This window comes from Artemia sp. Qi Xiang Cuo, chromosome 4 (assembly GCF_049724085.1).
Source record: "Artemia sp. Qi Xiang Cuo chromosome 4, ASM4972408v1, whole genome shotgun sequence".
In the NCBI taxonomy this organism is placed as follows: Eukaryota; Metazoa; Arthropoda; class Branchiopoda; order Anostraca; family Artemiidae; genus Artemia; species Artemia sp. Qi Xiang Cuo.
The window spans coordinates 14,880,176-14,902,406 of NC_142797.1; the positions used below are offsets into that span (position 1 = coordinate 14,880,176).

Sequence of the window (22,231 nt, forward strand, 5' to 3'; positions counted from 1 at the left end):
CTTGTTTGTAGTGATTTTTATTCGATTCAAACTTGATTTGCATATTCAATTTAAGTTTCACTCGTTTTAAGATTTATTTATTCATTTACATTAATATATATTTTATGTTTGTTCGCATTAATTGTTTATTTAATTTCTGTTCGTTTTAAGTTTCATTTATACTTTAATAGCAAAATATTTGTTTTTGTTTTAAGCTTGATTTTCATATTCAATCCAAGCATTACTCGCTTTAAGATCTATTTATTCATTTATATTATTACCTGTTGTATGTTTTTGCTATGATTGTTTATTTAATTTCTGTTCGTTTTGGGTTTCATTTATTCTTTAATAGTAATTTTTGGTCGTTTTGAGTTTGAATTTTAACAGGTATTTGTATCTCCTGAGCTTAAGTTTAAAGTGGCCTTTACTTTTCTTTGAAAAACTTATTTTTCGGAAAGTTTTTTTTTTAATTAATAAATAGAAATGATCATTAACCTATAAAAAAACTTCCAAGATCAGTTTTATTTTATCTTCCACCCTCCCTTTCTTCTTATATAGCAGGGAAAGATTTTAGATTTTAATAAAAAGAAGCTCAATTACTCTTTCTTTCTAGCTGTGAAAAAGGCGATCCTGGGAGGCCTAAAATCCAAAAAATAGGAAAAGTCGGTCTTCTCCGAATTTATTTTGAATGCACTGGCTGCAGAGAAAAATTCACGCTGACGAATGAGCCAACAAAATCAACAGTAACTATGAATCTTGACCATCCAATGTGCGTGACAAGTGATAAAGGTGATCGATCCTACGTCCCAAGTACTATATCAAAACCGACATCAAATAACATTAATACGAAGGCAGTCTGGGGAGCTATTTCCGCTGGAATTGGTCAGTTCCCATTAGAAGAAGTTTTTGCTCTAATGGACCTGTACAAGAGCAAAGTTGAGCTTGATTTTTCTTCTTTTTTTTGGTTATTCAACAATATTCTAATGAACATAAATATTGATTTTTCTAATATAGTAAAACAGTGCATTTCGTTTCAAAGTTATCATTGGAGTGTTTACTAAAAACTGTTTGATATTCATTTTCTTTTTTTGTACCAAATATAACGTTACTGTCTATACTTGTAAAAATGTGTTTAGCTAATATGTTATATTGGCTTTGTTGTGTCTTGTGTTATTGATGATAAAACTAGATATGTGTTATGAATAACACTTTTTAAATGAGTGTTGCAAGATTTTCAAACCAATTTCTTGCCTTCTGCTTCTGAATTAAGAGCTTGACGCTGAAATCATGTAAAAAAACACATATCGTTCATAAAATTGGTTTTTTGTCAACAAATTCAACTTGATGCGGCTCAGACATTAAATGTCGTAAAATCGCATATGCTTGTCTCCTAACGAATAGCTCAGTTGTTCTTAACTTACCTTTTGTCGTCTTTTATTACTTGTTTTCATTCACAATTATTACTCGCACATGAATCCCCCACCCCTCCACCTTTTGTTCTGGTATGAATATGAAAAATGTCTTTTATGTTATCAAAGAAAAAATTTGGCACGTCTATTCTCGCAATGCGTCTCTTGTTTCAACCCGTGTACCTGTTAATTGAATCAACTGTGACGAAACAAAAACTGGAAAAGCAAGTTACGGGTGGCAGAATGCATGGAAAATATAAAATATGGGTTATTTTATTTGCACATCAGGGGGGCTAGGGATTAAGTATGACGGGGCTGCATGCTAAACATATTAGCTACAATTATTCTGCATATTATGAAGTAAGAATTGTTTTCTAACTGCACTTCGTAAGTGTGGTTGGGATAACACATAAGTACCAAACATTTTTCTGCAACAAGACAAAAGTTATCACCCCACAGTTCTGTGGCTTACTTGAAATGAAGAGAGATTAGTGTTTAATTCCTAACCCCTCTCTCTAGACCTCACTCCATATTTAGCTAGAGACTAATGGAGAGTGCTAAAATACATTGTGTGAGCTGTCTGGCACCCCTCCCCCTCTTTTAGGACTGCGTGACTTTCTAGGTACTAATGTACCACTATATAACATTCCTCTAAAACTGGGAATATCAATATATAGCTTATAGCTGATCCTAAATCGATTGCCTGTATAGTTTATAGATGGTCTTAAATCGATTGCCTATATCATAATATTTTATCCATATTAATTTTGTCCTCTTTGAGGCAAAAAGTACCCGAATGCCTTTATACCCTAGTACATAAAATCTCTATACTAGGGTTCTCTGATACGTTGAATTTGATGGTTTGATTATTGTGAATATTGCTTGCCTTTTGAGGGTATTTATCCCCCTTTTTTTAATTCGATGAGTTTGCTCGGGCTCGTAACATTCGATGATTAACTTGAAAGTTAAAGAAATCGATAGTTTTGGAATCAGCATAACCAAACAATTATTTTTTGGTATTTTTTTAATACGCCTTTTAATGCATTATTTAAGGCGTCTGTCCGCACCCCCTCCTGCCTTACTGCCTCCAGCTTCTTCATAACGGGGGATCTGGGAAAAGCTTGTTACAAAAAACCCGTTTGATATTTATTTTCTTTATTTTTTTTATCAACCAAAAAAAATAACATTACTTTCTACGCTTCGCGAAACCAAAAGAGGTAAACTAGCCTACAATAAGAATATTTATCTTGCTAATATGTTATATTTGCTTTGTTGTATATGTCTTGTGAAAATTGGTGCTACAACTATGATATGAGCTATGAATAAAACTCTTCTTAAAGAGTAAATCGTTAGTTAGTTTCACGAATATTCGGAAACAAATGAGTGTTGCAATCTTTTCTAACCAGTTTCTTGCCATCTTAGGTTTCTGCTTCTGAAGTATGAGTTTGACGCTAAAATCAAGAACAACCACATATCATCCGCAAGGGCGTATCCAGAATTATTTTTTGGAGCGGGAGGTGTTTTTGGGGGGAGTTACAAGAAAACTTCAAAAATGAGTTTATAACATTTTTGGTACGTTTTTACGAGTAAGACGAAAAATTTCAGGGAAGGGGTGGGTCAAACCCGGCAACTCCTTCCACTTGGATGCGGTTTTGGTCATTCATAATTTTTTTGTCGACAAGCGTGACTGGTTTACGAACTAAACCAGTTTTTACGGTACAAAAGTGATTTTGCCTTTTCGAAAATGTTTCGAAATTAAAAAAAATATATATACCTCTGAAGTGCCTACTGTCAACCTCTCTTTACCACATTGTTTGAAGTCTGTACTTCTACATCTGTATGTTTTTTAAAAGAAATGTTCAGGTTCTGGCGGTCTGGTACGGATATAAATGACATCTTTTATATCACAGCAAATGTTTTGTTTTGCAATAAAAAAGCTATTACCTCACAAAATGCTAATCAACAATGCTCTACAAACTTAACCAACAGGGAAAACAACCTAGTGATTATTGACTCTAAAACAAGCATAAGAGAAAAAAAAACGGGTTTAATTTAAATAAAGCAGTGGAAGAAGCTTAATTCAATTTAAACCCGTCTTTTCTCTCTTTATTTTATTTGTAAATGGAAAAGCAGTGTGAAATTATAGAAATTTTTTTTTGTAATGCTTTTCGATCACCCTGAAGATGGCTAGCTAACCCAAGTTAACTATATTGTGCAAGAATCCTTGAGGGGAAAAAACTGGTAATTTGACTATAAAACAAGTCTTTCAGATTTACAGCTAAACCTGAAAAAAATACCAGGTGCTAAAAACTCCTCAGCCATTATTTCTTTCTTTTTTCAATATCACTTCAAAATATTATCAGAAAGCCGTCGGCTAAGTACATCGCAGTAAAATCACTGTATACCGAAATTGTCAAAACCTACATGCCAAACAAGAATGAATTACATTGGTTGGCTTTGGTCCGCCCTATATTTTAATTTTGACCAATAAACAACGCCGATTGAAACATATAGGAAATGATAGAGTTGCAAAAAGCGCCACCATAACGGAATAATTTGGATGGAGCCGATCGAAATGAGTCTTTACGTAAACGTTAAAACGGCTTAAAACCTTAAGGTTGTGATAGGTGCCTGGGCATGTCGGCATGTCGTGAGAGTGACTACCAAAGTCACTCTCAGTATTTACTAGACACAAAATTGCATCAAAGAAGTGGCGCAGAGAAGTGGTTATAGAGAATTAGAAGGAACTGTTTGCTAAACTACAATAGTAAAAAGTATGCCTTAGATTAATTGTCGCTGCTTGTTTGAGCTGCTTAGACTCTATAGTAAGCATAAAAGCTCCCATGAAAGAGGTGCTGGTAAGGCGATTTAAAGACACACTTATAAGAGTCTCAAAACTGCCTAAAACATTAAGGTTGTTATCAATGACCTTACTAAGTTCAGATCCGATTTCTAAAGTTCACAATTTGTCAAAACTGGAATGGAAATTAGACAAACCTAAGAACTTACTTCTTTTTTTTCTCTTTTGTAAAATCATCAATATTTTTCTCTGATTTAAAATTGTTTCTGTCTGAAAATCTAGATTTTTCCTTTTGAATAGTTTAGAAATTTAAAGAATTAGAAATTTTAGTCTTACGAAAGTATGATGTACCTGCATTTGAAAAAAAATGTTATATATTTTTGGTCAAATAACAATGGTAAGTTATATTCAGGTTTCATTGATTTTAGTCTCATTGATCAGGTTTCGTTGAAATAGAAATTTTGTCTCACGAAAGTTCGATTTACCTGCATAGCCCAGTAAAAATAGATAAAAAAAAAAGGCCCAACATCAAACAAATTGCAAGAAAAATGATTTTTACACCAAAAAATGCAGAAAAATCAGAGAATAACAAACTAAAAGCCCACCAAAATCCACCCATGGAAAAATCCATGGCAGGGAAAAAACGGGGAACCAGGGGAAATTTCGCAAAATCCAGAAGTGTTCGGATTGATCCAAGTCTAGATGATTTCCGATGTAATTTTTAACTTAGAAGCCAAATCTTGCATCGGAATTTCGATTACTCTGTCCCCTGAACATTTATGAGGGGGAAAAGGGGGAAGAAGGGGAGATTTTGGTTTTCCAGGTCATTACGATGTTAAGATGTGGCCATCCTGCTAGCAGGACTTAAGCTTGGCATCGAAACGTTAGCATTCAGCATGAACTCTATTGACATGCTCTCTGGAATGACATCCAGTCTCTCTTAAGAATTACCCAAAATGTAACGTGCTGAATGCTCAAAATAGATAAGTTTTCATGTGAATATTTGGTCATTTTTGTTCCGAATCTTAAAGAACGTTAGTCATTTTTTGTTTATCTTGTACCATTGAAAATTCTTTCGCTTTTAAGCGACAACTATACTTAGTTTCATGGCTTTTTATCTCTATTTTTACCAACGCCATCTCGCGGCTCCTGGAACCAAATCTTAGTGCTTGAAATGACCAATTCGTGAAAAATGTGTTCGTTCCGTCACTGACAACAGTTCACTATGTTCGTTCAATTTGTGCTTCAATTTCAGTTTTTTACAAGAAGAGGACAAATCTCGTGAATTTCTTTGCTCTGTATCTCCCTAATTATCCAACTAAAAAATTTCACAAACAGGGAGTGCTGACAACATCTTATCAGTCGCGTAAAGTGTTCAGTTTTGTGCTTGCGTCGGGGATTGGTTCGTTTAATTGGTTTTACCGTTTCTTGTCATATTTACACTAGTTGATATGATTATCCACTGTATTTCTTTTTTAATTCACTGATGATTATTTGGGTTATTTTTTTTAACAAGTTGCGGCTTGATGCAATGATGTTCATATTATTTATGTTTGTTCAGTATTTAGGAGCCTAAAAAAGAAACATGTCGCGTACCTACAGAGCAGTATATAATTGAGTTTTTCTTTCTCGTTTTGTGTAATTTGTTCTAAGAGCTGATTTAGATCTTAGCTCCAGCGTTCGTCACTAAAAACCACATGTATAACTCCTAAGTTTATGTGTATTGCTTTTTTTGCTTATTGCTCCGTCTTTTCCTTTTTTGTATGACGGGTTAACCAATAAATAATAATAATAAAGGAGATTCGCGGCTTCAGTCCTCTTCCCACATCAAGTTCTCTGTTACTGAATTAAGTTCTCTGTCATTCTAATATTATTCTAATATTCTAATTAAGTTATATTCTAATATTCTATTATTATATTCTAATTATATTAATTATATAATATTCTAATATTATATTCTAATTATATTCTAATATTAATATTCTAATTAAGTTATTCATCAAGTTCTCTGTTACTGAATCTTTCGTATCTTCATTTCAGAAGTTCAGAAGTCACAATGTGCTATCTATCTTCAGAGCAAAGGAGATGATAACAGTCTCTCTACGCTTGGAAGCAAAGGTGCCGTCACAATTAATACTGCCAGTAAAGAAAGAGGTGATTCTGTCGAAGTTAACCCCGGTGACAAGGTTCATGCTCAATGCCGAAGAGGCTTCAGTAACTAGAGAAGAATTTCTAGTCTTAAACGTTGCAATGAAAGTGATTCAGCAAGTAATCAAGAAAGTAACAGTAGATCCTTACGTTCTGCAAGTTCTTTATTCGCATTCGACAGACTGTCTGTTTTGTGCGACCCCTGTTATTGCTGATCCACGTGATTCTGGCTGTTGGCCATCCCAGACTGTTAGAACAGACGCATTTCAAGCCAGTTTTAGATTTCTGTGTTCACAAAGACGAGACGAATGGTCGATCAGCATTTTGGGAAGGTTAAATGCAGCTACTGCTGATCTCCACGCAGCTGATGCTATCTATCACACAGTTTGTTAAGTGAACTTCAGGACTGGAAAAAACTTGCCTCAGCGCTATTCAAAATTAAGTGGTGAACCTGAAGTAAAGAAGTGTAAAAATGGCAGACCTTCCGACGAGGTTCGAAAGGAAGCGTTTTACAGAGCTGCGACCTTGTTTGTCGGTCTGGACGATGTGCAGGTTACACTGACCGATATTTCGAAAAAAATGGAGGAGTTTTTAGCCGAAATGGATCTGAAGCCATACAGCAACGTTTACCTGAAGAAAGTGCTAGTTGATTACTTCGGCGACAGGGTGATCATTTCTGATGTTCCTGGGAAGCAAAGTATAGTGACGCTTAGGGAGACGGCTGCAAGCATTCTTCGAGATTATTACCAACTGCGAGAAGACGTAAATCCGGAGAAAGAAAAAGTCAAGATTGTGAAAGCTTTTGCAAGAATAGTGGAGAGCGAAATAAAGACTGTGATATCATCCAAAGAAGAATATGACCAAACACGCACCTTAGTTTCCGGGGAGGACACTCTCGAGTTACTTGTTCCATCCCTACGGCTTTTCATGTCCATTTTCATCAAACACAACAGCGCGAAACTTGTGGTCAGTGCAATAGGGCAGGCAATAATGCAAAACACCAGACCTCGAAGCATTATTGCACCAATGCAGCTGGGGTTGGCTGAGTCTATACATCATCGGTTCGGTTCACGCGACGTTGTCGACACACTGAGCAGCCTAGGTTTTTGTGTTGGCAATGGCTGAAAGCCCCGACCAAGAACTCAAAATACCAGGAGGCACTCTTGCCCAGTACATTGCAGACACTTACGATCATAGCGCTAACATTCTGGATGGGCACGGTACTTGATATGGTATGGCTATTCTTGAGGTTAAGTCGCCTGGCGTCAAAGAAGAGTTACGCATTTCTCCCAGAAAAGATTTTGACTTGAAAAAAATTATACAAAAAGCTGCTGTATCGATCTAACCTTGCGAGAAGCGTGCTGTCTTAACAAATCAACTCACTTATATAGGGTTTTTACTTCTAGACTGTAAAGAAAATAACCGACATCTTGATATCATGTGGGTAAATTCTCAGCTAGCCCTGCGAGGTTCTCCAGTCAGCTGGTCAGGTGCAATGCAGTCAGCTCATGCTGGACAAACCCAGAAGGGGTCATCGATAGTTTTCCAGCCTATGATTGATTTAAACCAAACTGATCTCACGTGCATCAATACAACGTTGATGTTTATTGCAGAGAAGGCAAAAAAACTGAACCAGATTCCTTTCGTAACCTTCGACCAATCACTGTATTGGAAAGCGAGAATGATGGTTGAATCGTCGCCTTTCAGTAGCCCCTTAAAAGAGATCGTAGTAATGCTTGGGTCTTTTCATGGAAGAATGAGTTTTCTTGGGTGTATGGGCTATTTTATGGAAGAAGCAGGTTTGGTTGAAGTCCTTGCACAGACCTACGCACCGAACACTGTAAAATACATCATCTCTGGCAAAGCAGTTTCAAAAGCAATGAGGGTACAGTCTCCTATTGACTAAGCTCTGCTTATCATACTTTTTGCTCTTGATTTTGAATATATTGCCGACTGTCTACAACGGTAACTCGCACCACACATGGTAAGTGCAGCCAGTGCCTACACAGAGCTGACATCCGAAAATATTTCTATTGAAAACCTTTCTGTGTCTCCAGCGGTGGTTTCACTTGTAAAAGAAATGGAGCAGGCAAAGAAGGAGCTAGTTAGCGAATCTAGGACTGAGAAACTGTGGCTTGAACAGTATTCTGAAATGAATAAAATTCTTTAGGATGTCAGTTTGCGCTGAACGCACTGGAGATTTCGACCTGCATCTTCAGAGCTGGTTTAGTATGCTTCCTTATTTCGCGGCATGTGATCGAACTGCATATGATAAATCAGCCCGTCTTCATTTACAAACCCTTGTCGGTTTGAAAGAATCGCAGTCAGAATTATACGACAAATTCCAAACTGGTCACTTTTCTGTTAACAGAACCGAACACTCGTGGTCAGGACTGGCAGCAGACCTTGTTATAGTAAAAGTCTTCATGAAATCTCTGAAAACCGCTGGCGGTCTCACTAGAGGGAGAGGTATGAATGAAGCGCGGCGGTCAATCTGGACACTATCTATGCCAGTGCGAGCTCAAATGCATGCAATCATGCAAGACCTAACCGGATCTGTTTACAAAACAAGCGACCAGCACGTTGATACATCGGGGTCCAGGATATTAAGAGACAGTGAAGATTTGCAGAAGTTGCTCAAGTTCCTTGAGCCTTTGCAGCCGTTCAACAGGGGTCAGAAGCTAATGAATATTGTTACCGGAGTGAATGCTTCACCAGAGGTCAACATCGACAAAGCAAAAGCCGTTGGGCTGCACAAACTGCAGGGGATGGTTAGAAAGCCAGTAGAGACTTTTATACTCAAAAGCGAAGATATAGTTGTAACTATGGCTGCAAATTCAGCTCCAGAGCTTGATGGTGAGCCGGTCGAGATTGACCAAACGTTATTGTTCAAGCGAATAGCGGCTGTAGCCACTGCCGACGGTCAGGATCTGTCGGATACTCTAGGTTATGAACTTTGCTCTTTTCCTCCTGCACTTTTCGGGTCACAAACTACTACGCACAGCTGACAAGGCTTTCCTCTCAAATGTCCTCTGGAAAATGATCGAATGCTCTTCTGCGAATCTTTCAACGAGTTGCAAATATGTTGTAGATGGAGGATGGCTCCTACATAAATTACCTTGGACAACCGGCGCTACTTTTGGACAACTATGTCTGGCCTACGCTAGCTCATTTTGTCAAAGCTCATTTTACGCTATTTTACGCTATGTCAAAGCTCATTTCGGAAATACTACGGTTGTGTTCGACGGATACGAAGATTCACCGTCTACAAAAGACCAGACTCACTTGAAAAGATCGAAAGGCATAAGATCTCCTGATATCGACTTTACTGGGACAACGACGGTAACCCAAAAAAAAGATTTTTTCCTGAACAACCTGTAGAACGAGGAGAAATTCATCCTCCGGCTGGCTTGCGTGCTAAGCTCATCAGGATGTCGCGTCGTGTATGCCTCAGGTGATTCAGATTTCACGATTGCGACAGCCGCAGTGACAAGTTGTTCTGAGGTATAAACCTGTCTTGTTGGCAATGACACAGACCTGCTCGTCTTGCTTCTTCACCATTGCCAGCCAGGAAGCTACCCACTTTTCTTTCGAGCGGAGACCAAGTTGAAAATTTTTTCAAAACAGGAAAAGACGAAACTGACCATGTACTGGGTAGTGGTGTCTACAGAGTCTCACGATCACGTGTGAAATTTTATAGAGATAGGACTCATTAAAAACCATGTGAACGATTGCAAGAACGCCTAATTCCAATACGCGAGTCCCAAAGATCGGGCAGTAAAAATGACAACTTTGATTCTGCATTGGCCCTCCATATTTTCGAAGATCCTACACACCTCGCCTTACATGAGGAGAAAATTTCCATACAGAATATAAATTACTTGCTACGTTATTTTCAAGAGCTAGTTGAGATAAAAAAAATATATAAACAGGAATACGGTAACTAACAAAAGCCCCGAAGATATTTCATTAAGCCCAGTTTATAACAACTTAATACTAAAAGACTTGATATTTGCACACAATCAAATTTAGGAGAACCTATTAACATATCTAATGAAAACCGAAATGGCAGAAGAGCAAAAGTATAGCTAGGCAAAAGATTCTTGCACAATCTCTTCGGTAAAATCCTTTTTTTAATGGGTTTCGGGTTTTGTATTTAATTAAGTTCTTTTTCGGTTCTTTTCTATTGAAATATAAAAGGTTGGATTTTTTTTCTTTTTTTTTAGCACTGAGGACGACTTGGCGGAGGTCCTTGTCGAAATATTTGCTGGTTTTTCGTCTTCATTACCACTGGCTGACAAAATTCTCGTTTTCTCACCCTTTTTTGGTTTTATTTTTCATTTAGTATTTCCTTTTCTCTCTTAGCGTCATACGATATATATATATATATATATATATATATATATATATATATATATATATATATATATATATATATATATATATATATATATATATATATATATATATATATATATATATATATATATATATATATATATATATATATATATATATATATATATATATATATATATATATATGTATATATATATATGTATATATATATATATATATATATATTTTAAGAAGTAGACATACTCAACCGTTTTTGAACTGGAACCATGCACTGGATCCTAATACTAGCGGACAGGTTCATCCAGTTCTAGTTTCTTCATTTAAACCCTTCGATTAGCTCTAGAATTACGCCTGTTAAATGGCCATAGCTTACATTTGTTTCGTATATATTTACCGACCTGAGGTCCCAGTGTTTACTCAACTCATATTTTGTCATTTTTGTTTTCATTAGACCCCAGCGCCGCGCCGATGAGGGAAGTACGGTGGCGGCGGGGCCGAAAACAGCGCCCCACGCCACGCCGCCGGTAAGATGTCGGCGACGCGCCGCCGGTAAGAGGTCGGCAGCGCGCCGCCGGCGTGATCAATGTTGACCTCAAATATTAATGTTTTCATCAATCTTTCTCAAATCACCGCTTAAATTTACACCAGAGTCAAGCCTATTCATGAGTTCAAAAATTCACAAGTCACTGGTGGAAAACTGGTCTTCTTCGTTATTCATCAAGAGAAGTAGAAATCTGGTAGAAACGAAATGGCTGTGACATTTCAGAACCCTTTCATAATACGAGTAGTTGAAGTATTTATTAGCTATGTGTTCCTAACATGAATAATTATCAAAATTAGTAGTTTTTTCATTGAGCATTACTGTATAGAAGACTTCAAATGCTATCTCACAAAACTAGTCAGTTATATGGGTTAAAGCTTTGCATATAACTTTGAGCTTAGAAGCTTAATTTTTCATAGTGCCCTTTACCTATATCTGTTTTGCCAGCTTTAAAACAGATGAAATGGACGACTTTGATATTGATTGTTTTTTTTGGCTCTTTTGGGTTCCTAAAAAGCCTTCTTGTATTAAAAACTGGTTTTGAATAACAATTTAAAAAAAATACATTTTAAAGTTTTTTTTGGCTTCTTTATAGAATATATGTCATGTAGGCTAAGGCTGAACTGCTGTTTTTTTATTGGTATTGGCAGCTCTTTTGGATATTATTCATTTTTTCTTTTGGGGATTCATTCCAAATTATAAACCGATAAATACCTAATATCAGTCAAATTATAAACTGCATCTGAAACGAGTAAATTTATCAAATTGAAAAATACATAATGAACACTTCACATGAGAAAATTTCAATTACAATGAAACAAAGAACACTTAATGGTTTATTCGGTATGAAGAAAAAGCCAGCTATTTTCTTAGGAAAAAATGAAAAGCTCATCCGTTTTAAATGTAATTTAATGAAATAATATGCAGACTGAAGTAGCTCCAGGAAGGTGTTGGGATTTTTAACCTAGTTCGTCACTTTTAATCAAAGCAAAATGTTAGGACAATTAGTGTCAGTTATTGAGTTTAAGCTTTGATTTCCAAATGCTCAAAAAAATTAACAAATTTAAGAAAGTCGCAACAATAAGTCACATGTGGTCAAAATACTCAAAGACTCCTCTTTGATCCCCACCCAGGCTTCATCAATAAGAAAAAAAAACGGATTAGACGCATATGTCCCTTTTCCTTTGGACGACAAAACTATGCAAGTGCTGTATCAAGTATAACTCACGAAAATCTTGTTAATTTTTGCCAACATTTCAACTTTTTGGCATCCCTGCTTTCAATAAAAAAAAAAATCAAGGTACTATCACTTAAATATAATAACTCCCTATGCCCCCCCCCCTATTCTTGATACCATCTTGATAGGATACCGTCTCTGCTTTAAATAAAAATAATAATTAAGTTATTGGCACCCCTGCTTTCAAAAAAAATCGAGGTATTATCATTTAAATATGATAGTTCACTACCCCCCCCCCACGACACCACCTTGATAGGATGCCGTTTCTACTTTAAATTTAAAAAAAATAACTTTTTGGGATCTCTGCTTTCAATAAAAAAAAATCGAGATACTATCATTTAAATGTAATACCTCCCTGCCCCCCCCCCCCCTCTGGATACCACCTTGATAGGATAACGTCTCAGCTTTCATTAGAAAAATAATTTACTTAATAATTAACTAGGCCACTATATGGTTCATACAAACACTGAAAATAATGTTAAACAGATTATTGTTCCTTGAAAAAAAATTGAGGGTATGAGTAAAGGGGTACACAGACAAAAAAAGAACTATGGAAATTTTTAAGATATACCTCGAACTACTGAAAAATTGATTCATACATTCGCCGTGGCATTCAATAAGATCCAAAGAATCTAATTAAAAGGGAGCACACACAAAAGCCAAATTAGGCCAGTAGCCTATGAGAAATCGCAAAATACCCAAGACAATGAACAAGTCCTAATGCGAGGCCATGGGTCTATCAAAATATTTCAATGGTTTCCCAGGGAATTTGGTATCAATTTCTTCTGTCTCCACTTTGAAATGAAAAAAATAATTATCTTTTTGGCATCCCTGCTTTCAATAAAAAAATGAGGTGTTATCATTTAAAAATGATAGCCCCCTATCCCCCCTCCCCTTATAGGCAATAATTTACAATTTATTTATGAACAATATTTTCGGAGTAACTTCCGGTTCAATCTTTAATTCCCCAACCGTTTACATAGCTTAGTCTATAGCTAAATTTTGTCTCAATAGAAGGTGTTTTTTTTTTGGGGGGGGGGGGGTAAAAATGTTTCAGAAAGAATATTGTATTTTCTATAAGGGTTCAACAATTGAGTATTAAACATTAATAAAATATTATCTAAAAACAGCAAAAAAAAATCTGCAAATTTACAATTCAGCTGTAGAAACAATCTGTCTGCTGTCAATTTCAAAATCCAACTGAAGGCTGGAGCTGTATAGTAGTGAATACGTTCTATAATTCTATTCAACTTGAAAATAAAATTCTTGACTACGAATGATGTAAGAAATAGCGATTAGGGAACTGCATTCGAAATGACTTAAACCCATTTCATAAAGACGGTTCTTTTTTTTGTCAACATATGAAGAACTGTGTATATTACAATATTTGCAATTGCATATTGCATCCCTCTGGTTTTTATGCAAAGTAACAAAAGAGAAAGTTCAGATACCATAAAGCTTTTGTGGAGGAAAGACGACATAATGCCAAACATCGTCCTTTTCGGCCAACCATCTAGGGCTGAACGAAAAGTACCGCCCTGAAAGGGTTGGTGACAGGTCGTAAGAAAAGATTTGAAGTTCTTGGGAGGATGTAAACAAGGAAGATTTGAAAAAGTTAGGATGGAGAAGTAGCGTGTGCAGTCACGTTGTCCTCAGTTGGTTTAGTGAGTTGGTAGTAGTAGAAGGGCTGCCACAGTCAGTAGTCTTTGACAAATTCTCTGACGACGATAAGCTGTGTAGAAAAAGTTGGAGCTCTTACGGTGCTGTAATATGTTTTAGGTCTCCATTCTGTCACAAGTGCCTTTCTCTTTCCTTGTCCCCGACAGAGATATCATGCATGTGTAGCCTCATAGTGGCAGTAATTGCAATGAGTTCTGATTAATGGAAAACTCTTTTGGGTTTGGTCGTTTTCGTTGGCTATTTTGGGCAAAAAAAATCTCTTCTTAGCTAAATTTTCTATTATGTATTGCCTTCCCTAAAAGCATAATATACATAACCAAGAATATATAACGAGTCGGAGGCAATAGGTCTGAAGAAGGCTTTAGCAGGATGTCAACTCTTCTTGATAGAGAAGAACAACACCAACTATGGGAAAACACAAGATACTATGGGTTCTTAAAATCAGAAATAGAAGAGTAGATAACTCATCATTTGTTTGGTTTGAATTTAAATGTTCCGAAAATACATAAAAACATGGTAAAAAGCGTGTATCTAGGCAATATTTAGCTGCAGGCCAGGTACTTCAAGAAATCACAGCTACTTGATGTTAAGTGGGAGAGGTTAATTTGAAAAACATTTTTTTCTGCTTGTTGCATAGTGCCACCAGTAAAGAACAAAGGCCTTGTGTTTATTTTGCTGCTGGCTCAGTAGAATACAAATATCTGAGTTGTCCCCGTGAAGCTCATGAATAACAGAATCGTTTTAAAATCTACTACCTTATATTCGTCTTTTTTCCTGTGAAACGATCTCGCCAATTGAGTAAAAGAGGATTTCCCCTATTTTTCCCTGTAAGACCAAGACATGGTTGAAAGTTCGGAAAAAAGTGGAAAATCATGTGGCAATCAAGTTGGGCCCAGGATTTTACTAAGCCTCCATTTAACTGGAGGTCCCCAGGGCCTTCTTGCTTTCCGTTTATAAGCCGGCTTAAGCACTTCATACAGACTTGAGAAGATGTCTAAGTTCCTATCCTGCACAGGTTCTGGGACCATTGCTTTTCCTGAGGCCATAATGATTTTAATGCTTTAAAGAATACGGGAATTGACTTCGAATGTTAGAATGTTTAAAAGCAGCCATTGTATTGACGTCTTGACAGACGAATTCGTACGCTTCTAACTAGAATTGATAGAAATTTTAGAAACTCAAACAGAGGGGGCAGGAAAAATGAAATTATATGATATAGTGTTTATTTACTGAGGCAGGAAGGATAGAGTGCAGAAGTAAGGAGAAGGTCTGAAGTTGAAAAACAAATCTGTTAAATTCTGTTATGGTTGGAAGGTATTAACAATAGGATGCTAGTGGCTCATTTTATGACTAAAAAGTGCAGGATATGAGTCAAGAGTAATATATACGCCAGTAATACCAACTAATGGAGATAATAGTGAATCAAATGAACTTCACTTACAGCTACAGGAACAAATAAACAGGGTCACAGGTAGAACTATCGTGTTCTTATGAAATTTTAATACCCGGGTCGGTAGAAAGAGGGATAGATAGTATAATAGGCTAGGTAAATTTGGTAGAAAAGAAAACAGTAATGGTTAGAGACTGCCTTCCGTATGTCTTAGTCATACAGTGCACAGCTCAACATTCTACTACCGAACTCCTCCCTTCCACTGATGACGAACACACACCCATCATCCTTAACTTAAGGTGGAAATTAGCTCTATTAAGTTTTGTAGTTTTTGATTAGATTTCTACGAATCTTTATCCCTAAAATCAGTTCATCAAAATTTTTAAAAACCAACCAACCTATAGCTCCAAACCTAAAATATTACAGATCCAGCACAGAACCTAAGAGAAAATGTAGCAATTTTATTTACCTGATCGACATCGTGCAATCCATCTGCACTCTCGGAATTAACTTCCGATTTTATTTGTGCTGAACTATCCCACAATACAGGTGATGATTGAAAACGGTCCTGACTGGCCTCGGAGTTCAATTGTATACCAAGACTGCGGCTTTCATTCCAGGTTTCACGGGGTATTAATGGAGGTGGCTGTTTTAGCAAAGGCATTTCATTGGGGACTAGCACAGCAGGTCTGTCACGAGAGGGCCACATTCCAGCAGGAATCAAAGGAGGTGGTTGATCATATTCAGATTCCTCATTGGGAACTAGAATTGGTTGCTCATCATCACAAAATTTGGCTGAAAAGATAAATTATAGTTATAAGAAAATAAAGAGACCAACTTGAACCCAGAAACTGACGAAGGGTTAAAAAAAACTAAAAACCCTCCTGCTGCCATTAGAAATGCTAAGAAGCTAGTATACCAATGCACCATGAATAAGCAGCAGAAAAAACGCACCGCAAGAGTGGTTACGAACACATATACTAATTTGAAAAAATACCTCAGAAATAAACTTCACAAAGAGATTCAAATCTTATCCCTTTAAACGAGCGATAATGGAATATTTACTTATTTGTATAATTTTCTTTCTCGAAAACAGATCCAATTTTTTAGAAAAGTGGCATTCTGAGATTTTTTTGGCTGAAAAAAAGATCTAGATTTGACACAATTTTGAGAAAATTCGCTAAGGGACTGAGTTTTGGTGTGAGTGACTTCATGCTTATGAGCATATTTAAAGAGCAGAAATTACATCATTTCTACCCAAGGAGTGGTCGTATCGTTTATAGTATCTATGACGTATGCGAAATTACAAAAAATCACAACTAAGTATACAATACTAATCGTAATAAGTCTATTTACAAAAGATGTTTTAAGCTGTTTCATAGTACCTAGAGGACAAAAACGTAAATTAACAAAAGCTCAAAATGAAAAAACTGGACCATAAACAGAGAAAAGACAAAGAGGACGCCCCGATAAATGTAAATTCACAATGGTTAAATGGTTAAATTCAAAAATAAACAACCAAGACCATCAAATGTGACTAGATCAATCCGAGCAGCTAAGCTAAAGTGCATTAGAAAAATGTCTTAAGTAATTATAAAACAAAATAAAGAACAAAGAAACAGGGGGTTAGGATACTTGCGACAACGATAATTACAACGATTCAAAAAAAAACAATGAAGAACAAAGAAATATGCGGTTAGAAGATAAGAAGATAAAAAAAAACAATGAAGAACAAAGAAATATGCGGTTAGAAGTCAAAAACAAGAGTGAAGAGCAAAAATTAAAGAAGCACCTAAACCGAGTCTATAAAAATTGGATGTCCGAGATAACCCCGTTTTTATTATACGTAGTGAACTGGCTAAAAACAAAAAAAAAGTCTTTCGATACAATCTACCTTGTAGCACCAGAGTACGTTGGAGTAATACACAAAACACTCCTTTTTCTTTGGGGGGGGGGGGGGGGGGGTCAAGACGGAAATTTACCAACAGAATCTAGATGCGATGATAGAAAAAATATTTAGGAGCAATGAAAGAGCCTGTATACTGCAAGACAGCTGAATAGTGGTATTTTCTGCCACCGCAAAAGTTTTACCGCAAAATTTTACCGATAACTAGTCTTGAATGTTATTGGGTTAAGGAGAGGAGCTGGGGGGGGGGGGTGTACAAACTCATATAATCTCCCTTCATTATCCAGAATATTTTTTGGACAATGACTATTATATGGAAGTTGCAGTGTGAGTGCTACCCTCTACTTTCTGAAATATTGTTTTGTGCAGCAATAAATTGTTTTATATTTTTTATGACGCAAAAGGGGAAGAGATGATGGAGTTTACCATAAACAATATCAGGAATTTTCCCTAATATTGGGTGAAGTAATACCAGCTGCTTTGTTTCTACCAAATTTAAATGTAATCTAAATGAAATCTTGTTAGAATCCTATTTCACTGCACTAAAGCAAGCACCGCAAAATTTTACCGGTAACTGGTGTTGAATGTTATTGGGTTAAGGAGAGGAGCGGGGGGGGGGGGGGTGTAAAAACACATATAATCTCCCTTCATTCTCCAGAATATTTTTTGGACAATGACTATTATATGGAAGTTGCAGTGTGAGTGCTACCCTCTACTTTCTGAAATATTGTTTTGTGCAGCAATAAATTGTTTTATATTTTTTATGACGCAAAAGGGGAAGAGATGATGGAGTTTACCATAAACAATATCAGGAATTTTCCCTAATATTGGGTGAAGTAATACCAGCTGCTTTGTTTCTACCAAATTTAAATGTAAATAATGTAAATAAAAGATCAAATAACGAGTATATCCTCGTTCATATTTAAGAGCCATGAATTAAGAATTTATAATAATAGACTAGAAGCAGATACTAACCCTTGCTAAAAACTGAATATTTAAATACAACCTGATCAGAAATTTTATTGCAAATTATAATTTGATAACAGACCTGTCATTTATTATGATTGTAAAATATTTCAAAGCTTTTATTTTGAAGTTTCCATTCAAAAGCTAAGGTGTACAATGTAAATACCTAAAACTACAATATAAAAAAAAGTGCATATAATATATAAACAGTAAATAAGATAGACCAAAATAACCAGCATGTGTACCATCATCGTTCACATTTAAGAGCCTTGGATTAAACAGTTTATAAAAACAGACTCTAAACCAATCCTACGGTTGCTAAAACTGAAGATATGAATACAATCTAATAACAAATTTTATTACAAACTATAATTTGATAAAAGATACACTATTTACGATGATTGTAAATACTCCAAAGCTTTTATTTAGAAGTTTCCAATCAATAGCTAGAGTGTATCATGTCAATACCTACAGCCAAAATTAGTAAACTAAAAAAACGGCAATTCTAGAAAAAATGGAGCAATTCAAAATTTAATCAAAGCGAAGATTATTCTACAAAATATTGACGTTAAAGCTAAAATACAAATTATAATCCAAATTTTTAGACGGTCATTGATTTATCATCGTTTCTTCTTTCTAAGCTTCAGAGCCCGGTAGCAATGGTTGTAAGTTATAATACGGGTGTATAAAAGATTTTATGGAAGGGTGGTGGTATTAACTTTGGAGGAGGTTAATTTGAATGAAAATTAAAAATTGTAGTTCCCTTTTTAAGAGTCAAAAGTGATCGGTTGGCAACTAGCCCTCCCCCCCCCCTCCAAGTCCTTTTTTCCCCGAATGGATAGGATCAAAATTTTGCAATAGCTAGTTGTCCAAAATATTCCACCCCTGCCCTAAGACCTTTTTTTCCAAAATGCAGCCGATCAAAATTTTTAGATAGCCATTTCGTTGAAAATGGTCAAAAGGTCAAACAACTTCCGGGGTAGACAAAACCCCAAAAAGCTCCCAAAGTAAGAGCTTTAAGTTATGTTAGTTTCCCATTGTTAAAATATGAGATTTTTATGGGGGGGGGATGGTTGTAGTAACTTTGGATGGGGCAAATTCGATTGTAAATTGAAAGATATATTTCTTTTTTTAAGATTCAAAAGTGAACAAAGGAAAACCAAACCCTTCCCCCATCCCCTTTCTTTAAATACATCTGGTCAAAAGTTTAAGATAGCAATTTTGCTCAAGATAGTCTAAAGGTCAAATAACTAAGATTACGGGGTTGAACCTCCCAGCCCTCGAGGCAAGGTCTGTAGGCTATTCAAGTTGCTTATTGTCATTTTGTTTAATTTTATTGACTGATGAACAGGTCAACTTTGATTTACTTGGCAAGAGCTGAAAGTTCTACAAGCTGATTATTTTTGATTTTACACTTTGTTTGCTTTAATACTTTGTTAACCTTGATCCGTTGTTTACTTTCATAATGTCTTTGATTTGATACTTTGTTACTTTGATATTAACACTTTTATACTAGTTTTGATGCTTTGATGTTGAAAAAATATGAAATGTGGAATGTTGAGAATGTTGGCAAGAAAATTTTGGCAAGAAAAACGAAGAAAAATTCCGAATTTTTTTTTTTTTTAAAGAAAAGTAAAGGCCGTAATAAACTTAATATCAGCATAAACAAATTCTTATAGTAATTCAAACTCAAAACGAACAGAAATTACTATTAAAGAATAAAGGAATGCCTAAACGAACATGCCTAAACTTAAATTCAAAATGCAAATCAAGCTTAAAACGAACAAAAATCACTACTAGCAAGAGTTTGGCTATTGCCCCCTTCCCTAACTGTTATAGACTAAAGCCAACTGGGTAACTGGCGCTTTACTGAAAACTAAACGTGCATTCAATAGTTTTGTAAAAAAAAAAACTAATAAATTTAAACTGATAATTTGATTATTATACCGGTAAGCCACAATGCCACCAGTATTGGTGTGGTAAGGTACGGGTGTCACCACTTGTTGGTGCAAAAATGGAGCTACACTACTTACCGGAGAGAAAAGCCCCCGGAGGCGCCAAATATTATAGTGGGATGCCCGCGCTTACCACAACGATTCTCTAAATATCGCGTTTTTCAGTATATAGAGTTATAGGATTTAGTTCAAAGGTTTTCATACCCAGTTTACAGTATACCCTGCCCCAGGGTATGATTACGGGATCGAGCGGTAAAATGGCCAAAATTCTAATGCCAAGGATGTACCCAACCCGGGTCACCACTAAAAAATCTAACTATCTCCTTGGACGTAACGAACCCCCCTGTCAAAATAATAATGACGGTATCTCGTAACTCTGATCCTACCCTGTCTGGGTTCCTGGAAAAATTAGTCTACACAGCTGTAGAAAATATCTTACTTGTAATCTTCTAAAGGTCACACACATATAACAAAAAAAGAATAGACTTCCCCAGAAGAGGTCTCAATGTAGACTAACTCAAAATTTCATTATGTACAACAACTTTTCATAGGGGTGGACCTTCGCTTGGCCTAGTCAATCCTCTTAATCCCCATTCAAAATCCATTCTAATTTTTGTTAACTTTACCTTTCAATGGCTCAGACCAGGAAGTCCAAAATAGAATTTAGTTCAAAGCTTACTTATTGCGAAAGAATCTAACTTAGCAACCAGAATTCAACGTTGGATTAAAAATTATCTAATAGGCAAATATAATTACAGAAAAGAAAATAGATTATTTATCTGAAAAGAAAAGAAACAGGGGTGGAACCCCAACACCTCCCCTCGTCAGATAAATGGCCACCCATGCGCTACGCTGGTCCACCCTTACAAATATAACGCTTAGCTTCAAAATCACCAAACTTGTCTATCTTCTGTTCTTCCTTCTTTTGTACATCTCCACTACAGCTGACCGGTGGCTTATGACTTCATAACTATACAATCTACTTGATTTTGTACCGTTGCCATTATATTTTTGTCTCCATCCAATCAAAGCTATTGTCTGTAGAGCTCGCTTCATCAAGTTTTGGATTTCGAAGAAGGAATAATCCACGCAATTTATGGCACATAATATTTCACAGCATGATTAAATAAAAAATTTTTTGTTCTCACGAAATTTACATTTCAAAGGAGCAGAGAATCAGTTTCTGGCACATTCGATTATGTCAGCCATCATGAAAAATTGGCTGCACTAGCCTCTTAATTTCCATCTGTGGAAACACCTCCACATCTCAATTAAACTGTAAATTGCCCCTTGGCATAATTTCAAATAATCCAAGGCCGAAAACACACAGGCCTGTGAGAGCGATAAGGGTACTGGGAATGAAGTAAAATTTTGAGCAAACCATGAATCGCCCTTTTTCTGGGTTCTCTTCCCTGGGATAATCAAATGAAGAATATGCTTTGATGCTAATTGAAGATTTGAAATTTGGATACATCTCCCACTGAATACGATTTGCCGGAAATAATTGTCGGTTCCAATGAAGAATTAAAAACTATGAATAGGGTTACTGGAAAAAGGTTTGGGTGAAATATGAAGTGACTGGGAGAAAATATCCCCCAGGGGCTCTACATTAGAGTGGCAAAATCTCGGTAAAGGGATCACAACTTGTCCGCCAGTTGTGCATTGAGGAAAAGGGCTATATTTTGCGACTTCCCGCGGGGGATCTTCCCCAAGGGATTCCTCCCCCTCATAAAGGATCGACATCTCTTTTGAGTTGATAATACTAAGATTCCTTCCCAAGTTTTTCCAATCCAACTCTCATTTTCGCGCGTCGTATTTATTCTGTGGTCTTTTGACTTCCGCATCCCGTTTTTGTGGATTT

At 36.1% G+C, this 22,231-nt stretch overlaps 1 protein-coding gene across 1 annotated transcript in view; it reads right to left on the minus strand.

Annotated features, from left to right (window-relative positions):
• Positions 1-22,231, minus strand: part of LOC148952804 (uncharacterized) — a 125,606-nt gene that overhangs the window by 28,608 nt on the left and 74,767 nt on the right. The window contains exon 7 of the mRNA XM_089087428.1: positions 16,013-16,338. Within this exon, the coding sequence (XP_088943554.1) occupies positions 16,013-16,338 (326 nt within the window). The remainder of the gene's footprint in view (positions 1-16,012; positions 16,339-22,231) is intronic.